This window comes from Acomys minous (assembly GCF_964271855.1).
Source record: "Acomys minous genome assembly, chromosome: 9".
Lineage (NCBI taxonomy): Eukaryota > Metazoa > Chordata > Mammalia > Rodentia > Muridae > Acomys > Acomys minous.
In genome coordinates, this window is record NC_140490.1 from 85,527,877 (window position 1) to 85,546,655 (window position 18,779).

An 18,779-nucleotide genomic window follows, 5' to 3' on the forward strand; every position below is an offset into this window, starting at 1 on the left:
AATCCAAGTGGATTAAAGACCTCAACATAAAACAAGAGACACTAATTCAGAAAGAAGAAAAAGTGGGGAAGAGCCTGGCACATATTGGCACAGGAGACAACTACCTGAACAGAACCAACAGCCCAGGCCTTAATGTCAACAATTAATAAATGGGACCTCATGAGGCTGAGAAGCTTCTGTAAGGCAAGAGACACTGTCAAGAGAACAAAGTGACAGCCTACAGACTGGGAAATGATCTTCACCTACCCTACATCTGACAGAGTTCTAATATCCAATATATATAAAGAAATCAAGAAATTAAACACCACCAAACCAAATAACCCAATCGAGAAATGGGGCTTGGAACTAAACAGAGAATTCTCAACAGAGGAATATCAAATGGCTGAGAAATGCTCAACCTCCTTAATCATCAGGGAAATGCAAATCAAACAACTCTGAGATTCTATCTTACACCCATCAGAATGGCTAAGATCAAAAATTCAAGCGACACCACATGCTGGCGAGGATGTGGGGAGAGAGGAACACTCCTTCATTGCTGGTGGGAATGCAAACTAGTACAACCACTTTGGAAATCTATCTGGTGCTATCTCAGAAAAATGGGAATAGGGCTTCCTCAAGACCCAGCTATTCCACTCCTTGGAATATAACCAGAAGATGCTCCAGCATACAACAAGAAAATTTGCTCAACCATGTTCATAGCAGCCTTATTCATAATAACCAGAACATGGAAACAGCCTGAGTGTCCCTCAGTAGAAGAATGGATAAAGAAACTGTGGTACATATACACTATGGAATACTATTCAGTTATTAAAAACAAGGAATTCCCGACATTTGTGGATAAATGGATTGAGCTAGAAATGATCATAATGAGTAAGTTAACCCAGAAGCAGAAAGACTCAAATGGTATATACCTACTTATATCTGCATATTAGCCCAAGGGGCATGTCCCACAAAAGCCTTCACTTACCAGGAAATTGGGACAGAGGGGAGGACATCCTATTGGGACTCTAGATGAGAGAAGCATTGGAGAATAGCAAAGTAGAAGGATGCATAGGGTCCTAGAAACCTACAAGTAGAACATTATGATAGGCAGATTTGGTCCCAGGGGTCCTGCTCAAAATAAGGCACCAGCCAAGGACAATTCAGGAGGTAAACCTTAAACCCCTACCCAGATCTAGCCAATGGGCAGAACATTCTCCACAGTTGAGTGGAGAGTGGGATATGACTTTCTCACGTACTCTAGTGCCTCACATTTGACCATGTCGCCTGGAGGGGGAGACCTGGTGGCACTCAGAGGTAGGACAGCAGGTTACTAAGAAGAGACTTGATACCCTATGAGCATATACAGGGGGAGGTAATCCCCCTCAGGAACAGTCATAGGGGAGGGGAATAAGGGGAAATGGGAGTGAAGGGAGAATGGGAGGATACAAGGGATGGGATAACCATTGAGATGTAACAAGAATAAATTAATTAAAAAAAATTTTTTAAAGAATAAAAAAAATAAAAACAAATTTTGGTCAACAACAAAAAAAAAAGAATAAAAAAGAATACCATTCCCTATCATGGAAACAGGATATGTTGTCTCATAATTCAATAATACTTCTCAATAGCATGGGACATTTATAATCTCACTTCTTACCTTATGAAAGTTCATATGAAATCTACTAAAATGATTTTCAGTTTTGGTCATGTATGTGGCTACTCACAAAGCCTGGGAACCACAGCTGCCCAAGAGAAAATTGTGCCAGGGGCAATTATGCAATAATGCAACGCAATAATGTGAATGAAATCATGTCACCTGGGGCTGGAGAACACGCTCTTCATAACATGTTTTCTGACCTATTGTGATGAAAATATTTCAGATCTCAGATCCAGATTTTGAGGCCAAGATTTTTCAGCTGTATCCAGGGAGCATGGCACAGAACGGGCAGAAGGAAACTAGGGGATATAAATATGTCCCCTGCAGTCTGTAATAGTAATAACAGAGATACATAGAGCTAAATGTGTGTGATGTTTGTCTGCATGAGAAACTGTTTTCACCTCTGCTAAGTCTTAGATTTTGAAAGCCATGAGGAACCTACATGCTTTCATTATTTCCTTCTTGCTACTGAAATTTTCTCTGATCTTGTGCAGTTTGACAGACCCCACCTGCTATTGGAGGATAAAGCACAGTGCAGATGATGATGGAGATTTACTGACGGACTGTAATTTTATGATTTTCACATCTCAGAAACCTATAGGAGAAGATTTTTATAACAAAATTCTTGATTTTAAGTAAGTCACTAAAGTCATTAACGTCCTCATTCCCTCATGAATGCCATGGATTAAAAATGTTTGCCTGTGTAGAGAAACTGAGATTTTCTGTCCTGTACTTCCCTCAGTAACATTAGAAGAACTACAGAAATATTTCTCCCTTATTCATCATTATTTTCAAGTGCATTTCATTGTAGTGTGGATTTCTTATATTATACTCCAATTCACTCAGCTGTAAGGTGAGAGATTCAGGTTTCACTATTCTGCCTCATGGGTCACCTTATGTTCAAAGTTGTTATTGCACAAGGTTTCATGATCTGACATGAAAACACAATCCACACTACTGGCATGAATTCAGTGAGAAGAGGTTGCACCACTGTGTCTCTTCTAGTGTTAAGTGGCAAGACTTCTTCTATCAGCATGTATTCCCAAAGGTCTTTAAAAAGAGGTTACTTAATTGTGGACCTTAACAATAGGGTTAATTTTCATACTTAGAAAGTTGTGTGACAAGTATACATGATTACATGTGGACTATTACATACATATTTGTGAAAATACATATATATTGGTTTAAATATCTCTACCAGTCCCTAATGTCATTCTGGAACTGACAATAAGTATGGAAAAAATCAGATGTAAGATTCGATGTCTCCACAATTTTATTTTGTCTCACTTGTGTGTATGTTCAGTTACAGATTTGCATCATAATTAATATGAAATATGAAAGATGTAATATTCATATTAATTAGTGAAAACATGTAACATTAGGAAAATTTAGGAGTACTAATGTACTCATACTTAAAAATGAGGTGTTCTCAATTTTTTTTATGAAGTTCTTATATCCCAAGTGTCAGAACTTAACAGTGGTGACTGCACAGCATAGAGAAAAGGGAAAAAGTATTGAAATTCATCAACTTTGTGCATATAATGTGCTTGGGCTTTATTTACCTACATACTGACCATTTCTGTGATTTCTTTAGCCTCTGATTCTCATGCCACATATCATTCCAATTGCATCTCATGTGCATTTTATAAAATGTATTTTACAACTGTTAGCTACTGTGCCCACTTTAATTCTGACGGTGGCTTCACGTTATTATTTTTCAGCTTAGGCCATCAGGATTTGCTCTTCTGTTGTCTCATCTTTCATACTGCCCCTATAGGGAGAATAATGAAATATTTCATTAATGGCACTATTAAAAATATCAACATGGCCTATACTTTATTGCATTATTTATTTAAGCAAACACTTACAGATCATACAGAATTAAGGAGATTGCACATAATCAATACGTATAAGGAGTATATAATGATAAACCAGCTCTTGGTTTCATTGATTCTTTGTAATGTCATCTTTGTTTCTAATTTACTGATTTCAGCCAAGGGTTTGATTACTTCCTGTTCTCTACTCCTATTGGCTGTGTTTGCCTCTATTTGTTCTAGAGCTTTTAGGTGTGCTTATAAGTTGCCAGTATGAGAGCGCTCCAATTTCTTGTTTTAATGTTTTTATTTAATTAGTTTATTCATATTTCAACTCAATTGTTATCCCTTTACACATACTCTACTGTTCTACCCTCCATCCTTCTTTCTCCCTATTCCCCTCCCCTAGCTCTGTGACAGAAGAGGACATCCTACCCCACCATATTGTCACAAGCTATCAAGTCTCATCTTGGTAGCCTGCTTATCCACACTCTGAGCGCCAATAGGCCTCCTCACCAAAGGGAAATGGTCAAGTATGGGACATAAGAGTTCATGTCAGAGTCAGTCCCTGCTCCCCACACAACTGTGGATAATGTCCTATCCATTGAATAGATCTGAGTAGGAGTTCAATGTTTACTGCACGTATTGTCCTTGGTTGGTACAGTAGTTTGAGTAGACTTGCCTGGGTACAGATCCGCCTATCGTGATGTTATAGGTTTTTAGGACCTTCTGGATCCTTCTAGTTCCCCATACTCCCATACTTCTCTCACCTACAGTCCCAATAGGAAGTCTTCACATCTATTGCAATCTTCAGGTAAGTGAAGACTTTCACGGGACATGTCTTTTGGGCTAGTGCCCAATTATAAGTAAATGTATACAACATGGGTCTTTCTGTGACTTGGTTAATGCATGCAGGATGATCATTTGAATTTTTCATTTTTGCAATATTCTACATAATGATCTTCTGTTTCCTTTTAAGAATACCAACATGGAAATATGAGTTTATTCTTGTACTGCTTTTTGCTACTGATGAGATCAACAAGAACTCCTACATTTTACCCAACGTGTCTTTGTTATTTACCATTCCTGTTGGTATCTGTTTTGAAACATGGGATGTAATTGATAAATACATTTCACCAAAAACCAGTAATCATATATTTCCCAATTATATCTGTGGAATAACTGTATATTATGTACAACTTACAGGACCATCATGGACTACATCTTTAAAACTGGCAATTTTTTCTAGAAGTCCAAAGGTGAGGCTGTGTGATTAAAAAGGAGAGGTAACATTTATCTATGCTAACCCTAAGTTATGACAGAGAATGAATGGGCAGCATGGGTTTGTGTGTGCTGATCTGTATATTCTAAAGAATTAAAGCACACTGTATACGTCACTAATATTTCCTTGTACTACAAAGAATGAGTGAATGGAGAAACACACAAAAACTTTGGCTGAACATACAGGCATGTCAGAAACATTAAGAATTCTATTGGAATAATATAGGGCCTTTAGAAAGTGATGTTATTGTCCTTAATAGGAGTTCTGGATGGTGAGTAACACAACTTATATCTAAGAAAGAATTTCCAACCAAGCATATTCCTCACATAGCTTCTTCTGTTTTTCATCCTTCAGATTTTCATTGGACCATTTCTTCCTATTCTGAATGACAATGTCCAGTTTCCCTATATCTATCAGATAGCACACAAGGATACATGTTTGACCCAGGCCATGGTCTCTTTGATGCTTTATTTTTCATGGTCCTGGATAGGCTTGGTCATCTCAGATGATGACCAGGGCATCCAGTTTCTCTCAGATTTGAAAGAAGAGATGCAAATTAATGGAGTCTGTTTATCTTTTGAGAATGTGATCCCAGATAATATGCAGTTATATGTGACAAGGGGTGTAATATATGAGAAACAAATCCTGACATCCACAGCAAAGGTTGTTATCATTTACGGTGAAATGAACTCTACCCTAGAAGCCAGCTTCAGAAGATGGGTATATTTAGGTGTACGGAGAATCTGGGTCACCACCTCACAGTGGGATGTCATCACATCTAAGGAAGACTTCTGCCTTGACCCCTTCCATGGGACTGTCACTTTTGCACACCACCATGGTTATATTTCTAAATTTATAAATTTTATGGAATCAATGAACACTTCCAAATACCCAGTAGACATTTCTGGGATGAGACAAAAGTGGAATCATTTTAACTGTTCAATTTCCTGTACCAACTATAGCGCAATGAATCCTTGTTCATTCAACACTTCTTTGGGATGGTTATCACAGCATAAATTTACTATGGATCTGAGTGAAGCAGGTTACAATTTATACAATGCTGTTTATGCTGTGGCCCACACCTACCATGAAATCATTCTTCAACAAGTAGAATCTCAGCAAGTAGCAGAACTCATAGGAATATTCTATGACTGTCAACAGGTAAATTATCATATTGATTATGCTTAAGTTATGATATTTCAAAATAGCCCCACAAATGATCATATGGGTTATTCTTTGAATAGAAGGCCTTCTGAACTTCAAAACACCCCAATATAAAATTTTTAGGTGGATAGATATACTACACAAGATTCTTGTTATTAAATTATCAGTAATATTAGTATGTCTGACTAGCACTCCATTAAGACACAGATACTTGTTATGTTTTAAAATAGCCTTAGTTAACCTGGACCAGATCAGACATTAATCCTCTAAACTATTTTCCATAGTGGAATTTGGTAGTGGGGCAGGTATACCCCACTCCCATGCCATCTGCTTCCAATAATTTCTATCAAGCTGCCTCCCATCCATTATCTCAAATAAAGGTTAATATTCTTCATATTGGACAAATCTCCATTCATACTGGCCATTTGTTTCTTTTCCATATAACCCATGGTGGTCATTTTCTCCTCTCTCAGGACCTCTTCGGGTCCCTCTCGCTCTTCTTCTTCTTCTTCTTCTTCTTCTTCTTCTTCTTCTTCTTCTTCTTCTTCTTCTTCTTCTTCTTCTTTTTCCCCTTCCCAGAATTCCTGTCTCTCTCCTATGGCCAGGAATCTTAGCCACGTCTTTATCTCCTCTGCCCTCCACAGGTGGAATGGCTTTTTATTAATCAAAATGTGGGTCACACAGACAGCAAGTATGAAGATTAGTCATTTTTTGGGAATGCATCTGAGCCTTACACCAAATGAGTTCAATATGAGAAATAATAACTAAAATTTCTATCACAAAGTACACAAGTGACAACTAGAATATAATTTATTTCTCAAGAAGAAATATGTATTGACCAATGTCATGGATAATTATTTCATGAAATCTTATAGTTGTATCTTATATATGTATACATCATTTACATGATTTACTCACTACCTATCTTCCATTCAACAGATTCCAGGCCTCTTATTCTCTCAGATTTTGGCTTTTCCTTTAAAAAAGTTTTCCTGCACACACACACACACACACACACACACACACACACACACACACAGAAACATACAACACACACACTTTACATCCGGAATTATTTAGTTGGTGTATTGACATCTTTCACACAAGTAATGAATGTAAAGATCTCTTGGTCTTTGTTACTCAATATTTGGTAAATATTTTCTGACATTTTCACCATAAAACATAGGAATTAAGTATAATATAACTTAATTACCTATGAAATATCTTGATTTTTCACTGGATAAGTAACCATCAGCATAAATGTCTTTTCTAGGCTATATTGGAAATTGTTGAACATTCACAATGTCACTTTGCCTTCCTGGGTAGGTATATGTAACTATCTAATGATGCATCTCATTTAGGTAGCTTCTATTCTGAAGAACATTGTATTTATTAATCCTGTTGGAGAACTAGTGAACATGAATTTGAGAAAAAAATTGTGTGCAGATTATGACATTTTCAACATTTGGAATTTTCCACAAGGTTTTGGATTAAAAGTGAAAATAGGAAGCTATTCTCCTTACTTCCCACAAAGCCAACAATTGCATATATCTGAAGATTTAGAGTGGTCCATGGGAGGAACACTGGTATGTACACATAACTTTAATTATGTATATTTTTGCAGCTTTATTTTTACATTTTATTCTGTTTGTTTGTTTTTAATAATTCTTTATCTGGTTTTCATAATGGTTGCTAAAGGTCATACACTCACATAGAATGGTTTTATTCCAGGATGCAAGGTTGGTTCAACATGCAAATCAATATATATACATCCGTACATAAATTGACTTAAGGCCAGAAATAATAGAATAATCTCAATAGATGCAGAAAGATTTGACAAAATCAGTACCCTTTCAGTATAAAAGCCTTAATGTTATAAAAAAAATTGTGGCATTGGAATGATGGCAAAGGACTCAAGCTCAGTTCTCAGCATCCATCTTTGATGACTTACAAGTTTTTTATAAATGCAGGTGATGAGGATATTTGCCTCTGGCTTCCCTGAACACCTAATATGACATTCCACTTCACCCATACTGTACATATATATATGTATATATTAGAATATATATATTAGAATAAAAAATATTTAAATTGTATATTCCTGAGCTTCATCCAGACTTGATACCCTTGAGCATATACAGGGGGAGGTAATCCCCCTCAGGAACAGTCATAGGGGAGGGGAATAAGGGGAAAAGAGGAGGGAGGGAAGAATGGGAGGATACAAGAGATGGGATAACCATTGAGATGTAACAAGAATAAATTAATAATGGAAAAAATAAAATAAAATAAATAAAAATAAATAAATAAATATTTAAATTGTTAAAATATGTGATGAGGTATAAGCCATGAAGTTTTGTAATTATATGTGTATACTTTTATAGCATAATCCACATTATCATGTAATTGTTTACAGAAACATTTCTCTATATCGTAGACTTTCATTATAAGTTTAAAATTTTTCAAGTGTGTGAGGGTCTCCCACAATGTGTTTTGTTCATGTTCATCCTATAATTTTTCACTGTTCCATCATGCTTGCTCTTCCACCCAACTCCTTGTTCTTATTTTTGTTCTATAAACCCTTTAAGAACAATTTATTCTACTTAAGTATACCTGGTGGATCACTTTAGGAAGAAAGAAAGCTTTTAAAATTATTTACTTACTTTTCTTTTTTAACATAGACATTTGTAATATTACACATTAATACAATAAACTACATACAGCAGGAAGAAGCATAAGATAATCATGAGTCATATAATTGTTACAGTCATAGTAATTTGGCCCTTTGTATTTGTCAAACTTGAAGTAAACATTTTTCTTATCTTGTATAGTCTACATTTCTGAAGAAAAATCAATATATATATATAGATAGATAGATACAGATATAGATATAGATATATATCATCTCTACTAACTTAAATCATCTATCTTGATCTTAAAATATCTTCTCACATAACCAACTAAACTTGATTGTAAGAATAAACTACGTGATCTTCAACCCCTATCAGAAACTTTAGAAGGAATAAAACTTAAATGCCTGAGTGAACCAGAAGTAAAAATTAGCAACCTCTAAAATGAAAAAAATGAATAAGAAAATTTACTGCCTGAACTGTCACTCAACGCTTTCTATAACCTTGGACATCATCTTTGGCCTTCTAGCCCAATATCTCTGCTAGACATCTTTGCGAGGCAGGAACTATTGAAGACTTGCTTACCTTGTTGAGGCATCATTCAGCTGTCAACTCTGCCTGCATCTAAGCTTGCCCATTTTTAGGAAGAATTCTGTCTGTCGCAAAAAGAAGGACATTTTGCCCAGAAACTTGTTTGCCACCTCTGAAGGCAACTCAACAAAGAGGTTCTTTGATGTTGATAATCTCCTTTGAGTTCAGCTCAGTGTTGCCAGAAGTTAACTTTCTTGTCAAAGAATCTTTAAAATAATAAAACTTTCTTTAAATACCATAGTCTGACTGGGCATGGTGGCACATACCATTATTACCAACACATCGGAGCAGAGGGACATGGATTGCTGTGAGTTCAAGGCCAGCCTAGGCTACAGTGAGTCCAGGACAGACCACACTACACAGAGAAACCCTGTCTAGAAACAAACAAACATACATACAAACAAAAAACAAAAAACTGGATAAAAAACAAACAAATGCCATATTTTGTAGGTCTTTGAGACTTTTGAAGACCTTATTTAACTATTTTACTTTGTAAATCTATAGAATCATGTCTATATGTTAGACCTTGAATATATATTCTTGTAACAAAATTAGACTGGTCTTTGACATGACCATGATTTGCATCAATATACAAAATTCTATGCTAGTGGATTGAAAATAACCTTTTTTGTCAGTAACAATTAAGGCCTTGAGTTGAGGAGTAGGTTCAATCATCTACCTTTTGTTCTATCCTCCCTCTGTATTTCTATGGTCCCCTTTCTTTCTCTTTAGCACCTACAACCTTACCTATGAAAGATGTCCCCAAGTCCAACCTAGTTTTCTCTCTGTATAAGACCAATAATAACTTATAGCTATCCCACAATGAAAACAATGATCTGTAGACCAAAAGAACAAACAAGAACCTAGCCGACCCCCCTTAGAGGAAACAGGACATCAGTCCCTTAAGGTTTCTTCAGGCTGATTTGGGGCAAATAATGCCTTAGAAGGGGCCCCCAAAATTGGTGAAAATGGTTAACCAAGCCAAGGATTGCATTAGTGGTCCAGTTTCTAAATGTTCAGAGAGTCTAGGCTTAATAGAAATCCTATAAGGGACAGACTGAAATGTTGGACAAATTGGCATCAGAAGATTTCTATGATGCTGATGGGTAACAGCAACTGAGGTGCCTGGGGGTGGAACACATGGCATTCAGGATGTCAGTATGGTGCATGTTGAGAGAGATGAATTCTTTCCGGTTTGATCCAGCATCAGTGTCTGGTTCTTATGTTCTGAAAATGTAATTTCTCACAAGCATTACATAGTTCTAACAATATAATTATATGAGGTGTGTGGGATGTACAGAGCTATTAAGCCTGATTCTCTGCTCATTGTATAAGCAGAAGTAAGACATCTGAAAATCTTCCTTCATGGTCTACTAAGAATGGCCACTAGCAATAATTCTCATAGGATCTGTGACCAACATGAAGCCTTGTCCATGCATACACATTTGTATCTCAACCAGTCTCACAGCTATTCCCATGTAGTGGGATTAGCAGTTTGAATTCTTTTGAATTCTTTACATCCTGATTGCAGCCCCCTCCCTTAATGCTTTCCAATCCTATCCCCTTACCATCCCTCCCCCAGTCCTTAGAAAGGGAAGCTCGCCTCCCCTAAAGTCTGAACTCAGTTTATCCAGTGTCCCTGGTGGTACATATAACCTCTTCCTCTGTGGCTTGTCAAGGCCACCCTACAGGGGATAAGTGAACAACTTTAGGAGGCCCAAGTCCATGTCAGAGGTGTTCCATACTACCCATATTGTGGGACCCATGAGGAGACTGTGCTAAGTACTACAATTAAGCTGAGATTAGGTGTAGGTGTAGGTACAATTAAGGTAGATCCTCACCTTGCATGGTTCTTGATTTGTTTATCTGTCTCTGCAGCAACCCTCATTTCTGTTCAGATTTTTAAGGGTATATTTTATTTATTATAATTTATTCATTTTACCTCCTATTTGTTATCTCCTCCCTCTCATCTTCCCATTGCCATCCTCCCTCCCTCTCCTGCTTATTCCCCTGCTCTAGATCACTGGGAACAGCCTATCACCAGGGTAGTCTGCCTTCCCTTCCACTGTGTGCCCACTGCACAATCTTGCTAAGGGGCAGAAGCAAAGTAGTGGGCCCCTGAGTGCATAGCAGAAGTTTAGCAGCAGTTTCCCCCTTTTCCCAATGTGGAAAACTGCAGTTACTTGGCTACATTTGAAAAAGGGTTCTTAGTTCTTTACATGGGTTGTCACTGACTGGATCATCAGTCTGTGGAGAGCCCCCTATGCTTCCAAACAGAGGCCTTGTTGGCCTCCCTGTATATCTACTGCTCCATCACAGACCTTCCTTTCCCCCACTCTTAGCTATACTCTCAGCACTCTGCCCCGTGTCCAGCTTCAATTCTCTCAGTAACCGTCCCTATCTCCTGCTTGGTGGAGTTTCTCAGAGGATATCTATGTTGATATATATACCATGGATGTCTTTTGGGGTCTCGGTTATTTCATTTAGCATGATCATTTCTAGTTCTATCCATTTGCTGCAAATTTCAAGATTTCTTTGTTTTTAAATCTGAGTAGTATTCTATTGTGTAGATGAACCACATTTTCTTTATCCATACTTCAGTTGAAGGACATCTAGGTTGTTTCCAGATTCTGGCTATTATGAATAAGGCTGCTATGAACATAGTTGAGCAAGTGTCCTTGTCATATGGTGGAGCATGTTTTGGATATTTGCCCAGGAGTGGTGTAGCTGAATCTCAGGGTAGAACTATTCCCAGTTTTCTGAGAACGTACAATATTGATTTCCAGAGTGGTTGTACAAGTTTGCACTCACATCATCAGTGGAAGTGTTCCACTTTCTCCACATCATTGCCAGCATGTGTTGTCACTTGAATCATTGATCCACACCATTTGGAGATGTATTTAGATGGAATGTCAAAGTCATTTTGATTTACATTTCGCTGATGACTAGGGATACTGAGCACTTCTTTAGGTGTTTCTCAGCATTCAATATTCCTCTACTGAGCAGTATCTGTTTAGTTCTGTACCCCATTTTTAATTGGACTATTTGGCTTGGTGGTGTTTAGTGTCTTGAATTCTTTATATATTTTAGATATGAGCCCTCTGTTGGATGCAGGTGTGGTAAAAATCTTTTCCAAATCTATGGGCTGTCGCTTTGTTCTGTGTACAGTGCCTTTACCTTACATAAGCTTTTCAGTTTCCTGATTTCCCATTTAATAATTGTTGATCTTAGACCCTGGTCTGCTGGCTTTCCATTCAGGATGTTTCTCCTGTGCAAATGAGACATAGGCTCTTTCACACTTTTTGGAAGAAAGAAATCTTAATTTCCTTACTCATTCATTGACACACAGAATGCTACCTAATGTCCTAATTATTTTACGGACTTCAAGTTCATTACAGGCTTAGATGACATGCTCAAATGCTTGAATAAGATAATACAGGATAGCAGAAGAATATATATAACCCACCTCTGTTACCAATTCTTATTCCATCTGCCTTAGGTCCCCACTTCTACATGCAGTGTGACATGCACTCCTGGATTCAGGAAATTACATCAGGAACGAACAATGGAATGCTGCTTTGATTGTGTCCAGTGCCTAGAGAATGAAGTGTCTAATGAGACAGGTATGTAATTGTGTGTAGAAGAAATTGTTGAAATTGAATATCTTCTTTTATCCCAACTAAGACTTTGACAGGGCATGAAAGGAAACTGAAGACATAAACTATATGTATCATTGTACTAATATCAAGCATATTATGGACAATGGAATGAACATGCACCGCCTTCCTTAAACCACACATTTTACTTACATTATCATGGTTACATATCTTATATTTTCCAGAAAATGTTTAATAAAAAGTTTGTAACTAGTATTCTACCAGAAAATTTTGTACACAATACTGATATGCATATGTCTAATCTTCTTTGATTTTTTTCTATAAATTAAATTTCCATGACCGGTCCAAAATATTGTTCTTCTAGAAACCAGCTCATAATCCTGCTGTGGTTTAATAAAATGTATTTAAGCTCTTAGGGAACAGCTCATAGGATGAAGCAGTTGCTGTGCAAGAATTAGGACAGAAGGGCACATTCCCAGATGTACACAAAGATGTGGTAGATTTCCTCAGTAATCACAGGCTTCTGAGAAATGAAGGAAGGATCCAAACTATGCATAATGTTGCATGATATTTACCTTGGAATATATAGTTGGGAATGAAAAGAATATTCAGTAGAGAAAAACAGCTGATGATTGTCTTTTGAACAGCAAATACGTCCAAAGATGAATGTAGTCTCTGATTGACATGCAAAAATTACACACACAACCATGGATACACTTTTATGCATGCCTCATACACACATAAATTTAGCCAATTTAAATATATTTTAATTTAAAAGTAATTACTCCCCCTTCAATTTCTTCCTTAACAACCTTCCAATACCATCACTTGAAGCAACACTACATATCCCCTCTATTCTCAAGTGGACAGCAAATGGACTAGAGAGGAAGAGTAAAGCCAGATACTATATCTCCATTAATTTTAAATAAAACTATTAATAACAACTTATATTTTATGCTCTGAAATAAAAAGCAATGAGTAGTTATGATTTTTGTTTCTAATGTATGAGCAGTGACAAGAACAAAAGTATATATTAATATAAAGAAGTTCATATACAAGACATCATAGGAATAGATATTAGTTTGAAAAACAAATGTCTTTTTTCCAAATCCTTAAGTTAATTGATGAGGTGATGAACTTACACTGAAGTGGATGTTCTTACATGAGATGTACAGCTTCTTTATTGAAAATATTGCTTTATGCAAACAGTATGCGCATAAGGGAAATGTATATCCTTTTGCTATATGGAGGTACAGACCAAGGGTACGAGGCAATGTGAACAATACATTGTATTGGCTGGCTTTTTAATCCAGACGTGATGTCTTATTCAGTGATCTATTGCTGTGAAGAGATGCAATAAATATAATAATTCCTTTAAAAGAAGGTATTTAATTGGTGCTTGCTTCCACTTTAATAGGCTTAGTCTGTTCTTGTGATAGCAGGGAACATGGCCGCACACAGGCAGACATGGTTCTGGAGAATGTTCTATATCCAGATACTTAGGCAGCAGGAACAGACAGAGAAGCACTGGGCCTGCTTGAGATCTTAACATCAAAAAACCCCACTCTAAGTGACACACTATCTGAAAAAAAGGCCTCTTCTACTACCAAAAGGCAACATCTTGTAATCATTTCCAACAGTACTACTCATTATTGATCGATCAGAAAATTACACAAATCGCCATATACAACTTTTTTGGCCTCATAGGCCTGAAGCCACATCATAACACAGAAACAGTCCAACTTCAAAACTACTCATGATCTATCACAGTCTCAACACTGTTTAAATCTCCAAAGTTTACAGTCTTTTCTAAGACTCATGGCAATCTCTTAACTGTAACCCTTTGTAAAGCAAAATAATAAAGCGTATCATTACTTCCATACTGCCGAGATACTATGACAATGAACACATACCACCATTTCAAAAGGGATGAGCCAAAGCAAAGTGAAGACACATTGTGGAATCCAAAGACAGATCCAAATTCAGCAGAGAAAATTCCAAAGTCTGCATCTCCATGTGGGATGTCAAGGCACTCTTCACATCCCCTACTTGTTCCATTTTTGTTGACTGCAACACAGTTCTGTTTGGGGCTAGTTTAAACTCCTATCTTCAGCCTTACTTGGCAAGCATCTCATGACTCTGATATCTCCAAAATTCCTGGGATTTCTATTAAATCCCAGTCTTCACATCTATAGCTTTACTCAATAGCCTTTCCTGGCTTCCACACATTGAAATATCTGACAAAAACCTGGTGGGAGATTTCACAGTCCCTTAATTCTATCTTTTACTCTAAAATCAGAACTATGTGGCCAAAGCTTCCAAGGCTTTCTGATTATTGGAACTAAAACTTGGCCCTTCATTTAAATACATTTTCAACAACTTTATATTTTGGATGACATCTTCCATGGCTTAAGTTTCTTATCCCATTCCTTTCACACACTGGAAGCTTAGCTCAATGGGTCTTGCTCTGAGCTTGCCACTCCATTGATTGCACTTAGCATCAGGATTTTCTTTAAATTTTTCATTGCCTTGCGCTCTGGAATTAGCTCCCTTACAGACTGTGTTGCTCTTTTTCTCCTCAAACTATAGATTTTGAATTTTTCCTTGCTGTCCTAGCTTCTTTTCTTTATTGTTCTACATAAGAGTGATCACTAATAACCATATGAGACAGTCAAAACTAGGCTATCTTAGCATTTTCTCTGGCAAAACATTTCATCAAAAACTATTCAACTTAGCCTAAGGCAGAAAATTTTTAAGAAAAAGGTATAAATCAAAATATTAAAAGTCTCACAGGGTCCTGGAAACCTACAAGAAGAACTTTATGACAGGCAGATCTGGGTCCTGGGGTCCTCCTCAAACTAAGGCACCAGCCAAGGAGAAATAGGCAGTAAACTTCGACCCCGTACCAAGACCTAGCTGACGAACATGATATTCTCCACTGTTGAGTGGAGAGTGAGATCTGACTCTCACACAAACTCTGGTACTCCTTTTCTGACCACGTCCCCTGGATGGGGAGGCCTGGTGGCACTCAGAGGAAGGATAGCAAGTTACCAAGAAGAGACTCGATAATCTTAGAGCATATATAGGGGGAGGAGGTCTCCCTAAATCACAGACATAGGGGAGGGGAGAAGGGGGGAAGTGGGAGGGAGGGAGGGAAGAATGGGAGGAAACAGGGGAAGGGCTAACAATCAAGATGTAATATGAACAAATTAATTTTAAAAAGGTAAAAAATAAATAAATACATACATAAATAAATAAATAAATAAATAAATAAATAAATAATTTTTAAAAAGTCTCTAGGCTGTTTAATAACATTTTCCCCTCTCAAACATTTTGAGCTTGTCCCACACAATTAAAATATTCCTAAGTGTGATCCTCTATGCTTCTCTTAGTATTGCCTATTAATTCTCACTTAAAAGATTTAACTGCATTCCCAATACACAGTTCTAAAGTTCATCTTTTGCCAAGTAGCCGCATGTTCAGGCTGATCATAACAATATATTGACTATGACAGCAGTTATGATAGAAAGCATTTAATTGGGGCTTGAATACATTTTCAGACATTGTCCCTAATCATAGTGCCAGGGAGTACTGCAGTGTGAAGCCATGCATGGTTCCAGAGAAGTGATGGAGTGTTCCACCTACAGATGCTAACACAAAAGGAAGAGAGGAACAAGTGGATGGCTGGAGCTTTATAAATCCGTAAGCCCACCGTCTGCTACAATTTCTCTAGCAGTGACACACCTGTGTTAAACCAACTCAGACAAGAACATATAACCCGATAAATTCTAATAGTGCTATTCCCTTGTAACCAAGCATTCTAATCTCTGAGTATATTGGGCTATTTTCAGTCAAACCACCACAAACAGAGTCTACAGATCTGTACATAATAAGTTTAAGTTTTGAGTAATTAATTAATAATAGATATCTTATGTTACTATGTATAAGGTACTGACAAATTGTTCTTATTTTCTTAAACTTTCATGAATGTGGAGGTTAGATATAACAATAAGTAACTTTTCTTCTCCATTTATCATGAAGGTGGTACGTTCCACCACCAGGGATGCATTGCTATGGAGCATCCTGATCTCACTGCTTCCTATAACAAAAAAAGATAAAAACTGTTGCATAACAACAAATTGTTTACTGTGGATTCCTCTGATTAATGCAGATACTAAATTATTATGTATATAATGATGAAGTTTTATTATGGTTTGTTGTTAATGATCTCTGCAGATGTGGAGCAGTGCATGAGCTGCCCAGATGACCAGTATGCCAACACAGACCACACACACTGCCTGCAAAGACGTGTATCCTTTCTGGCTTTTGAGGACCCACTGGGGATGGCTCTGGCCTGCATGTCCATGTGTTTCTCTATCCTCACATCCCTTGTACTTGGTACTTTTGTGAAACATCATGACACACCCATTGTGAAAGCCAATAACTGCATTCTAAGCTACATCCTATTGATCTCTCTCACATTCTGTTTCCTCTGCTCCTTGCTCTTCATTGGGCATCCCAACAAGGGCACCTGTATCCTACAGCAAATCACATTTGGAGTCTTTTTCACAGTGGCCTTGTCCACTGTGTTGGCCAAGACAATTACTGTGATCCTGGCCTTCAAGCTGACTACTCCAGGAAGAAGAATGAGATGGATGCTGATATCAGGGGCACCTAACTTTGTCATTCCCATCTGTACCTCTGTCCAACTTGTTCTCTGTGGAATCTGGATGGTGATGTCACCACCCTTCATTGACACAGATACACACTCTGAACATGGGCTGATCGTCATTGTGTGCAACAAAGGCTCAGCCATTGCATTCCACCTTGTCCTGGGATACTTGGGCTTCTTGGCTCTGGGAAGCTTCATCGTGGCTTTCTTGGCCAGAAATCTGCCTGACAGGTTCAATGAAGCCAAATTCCTGACCTTCAGCATGCTGGTGTTCTGCAGTGTCTGGGTCACCTTTCTTCCTGTCTACCATAGCACTAAGGGGAAGGTCATGGTGGCTGTGGAGGTCTTCTCCATCTTGGCCTCCAGTGCAGGGCTGTTAGGGTGCATTTTCTTCCCAAAGTGTTATTTTATTTTGATAAAACTAGATTCATATTCTTGTCAGAAATATAGGGATAAATCTCTTAATTGAAATTTGATAGTTTTTTGCATTTTAGATTATACTTACAATATTTTTGTTCCTTTATCTGGGGAAGAGCACCTTTTTCATTTTCAGATTTAATCAGTTGCCTATGGTTCTTTTTATGAGCTTGAGGCCTTCAAACTTTTTCCCAACTAGTTTACCAACATTTGTTATTGTCTTCTTTAATTAGGTCACATTTTGGGGGGGTCATGTGAATGAGAAGTTACGGTAAACCTCGTGCTATTCCTAGAACAAATATTATCACAGCAAGCTCACTCTCCCTTTGGCTCTCAGGATCATTCTTCCTTCTATACTTTTTGAAAATTAGGTATGGGAGGGATTTTTTATCAGCCATTAATTTTGAAAAAAATTGTTGTCACCAGAAGAGTTGGAGGGCAAGAAATGAAAGTAATATAAATACAGTAACTGCATATAAAGTGTTAGAAACATGGAACATGTGAAAGAAATTTGTAAATTTCTAGATGCATATTTAGAATAAATTAAACCAAGAGGAAGTATATAATTTTAAAAGATCTGTAAGCAGAAATTAGTTTGATGCAACTGTCTAGCTTCACAACAACAAAAAACAAGGACCAAATGGAATCACTAGAAATTTTTATGGCCAGAACACTGGAAAGTGATGAACAATAATACTACTTAAATGCACCCAGAAATAAAAAATAGAAAGCTTTTTATCTATCCTGTTAAAAATTCCAGATAATGGTATAAACAAGTGATTAAGGCTCTCCAATATTTTTCTTCCGTTTGATTAGGTTTTATTATCTGGGTATTTTATAGGTTGATAAGAATTTTATGGTTGTTTCTTTGAAAAAATGGAGAAAATTGATTTAGAGTTATTGAATTTGTACATTGTTTTCCACAATTTCCACAATATTACATCTACCAATTCATG

General features: G+C 37.2%; 1 protein-coding gene across 1 annotated transcript; it reads left to right on the forward strand.

Moving 5' to 3' along the window:
- Nucleotides 1–2,068: 2,068 nt before the first annotated feature.
- Nucleotides 2,069–17,875, forward strand: LOC311605026 (vomeronasal type-2 receptor 116-like; the record flags this gene model as incomplete). Its single annotated transcript, XM_084795327.1, has 6 exons — nucleotides 2,069–2,274; nucleotides 4,433–4,712; nucleotides 5,090–5,896; nucleotides 7,261–7,485; nucleotides 12,617–12,740; nucleotides 16,971–17,875. 6 exons carry the CDS (start codon nucleotides 2,069–2,071, stop codon nucleotides 17,873–17,875), a joined length of 2,547 nt encoding a protein of 848 aa, XP_084651453.1.
- Nucleotides 17,876–18,779: the final 904 nt, after the last annotated feature.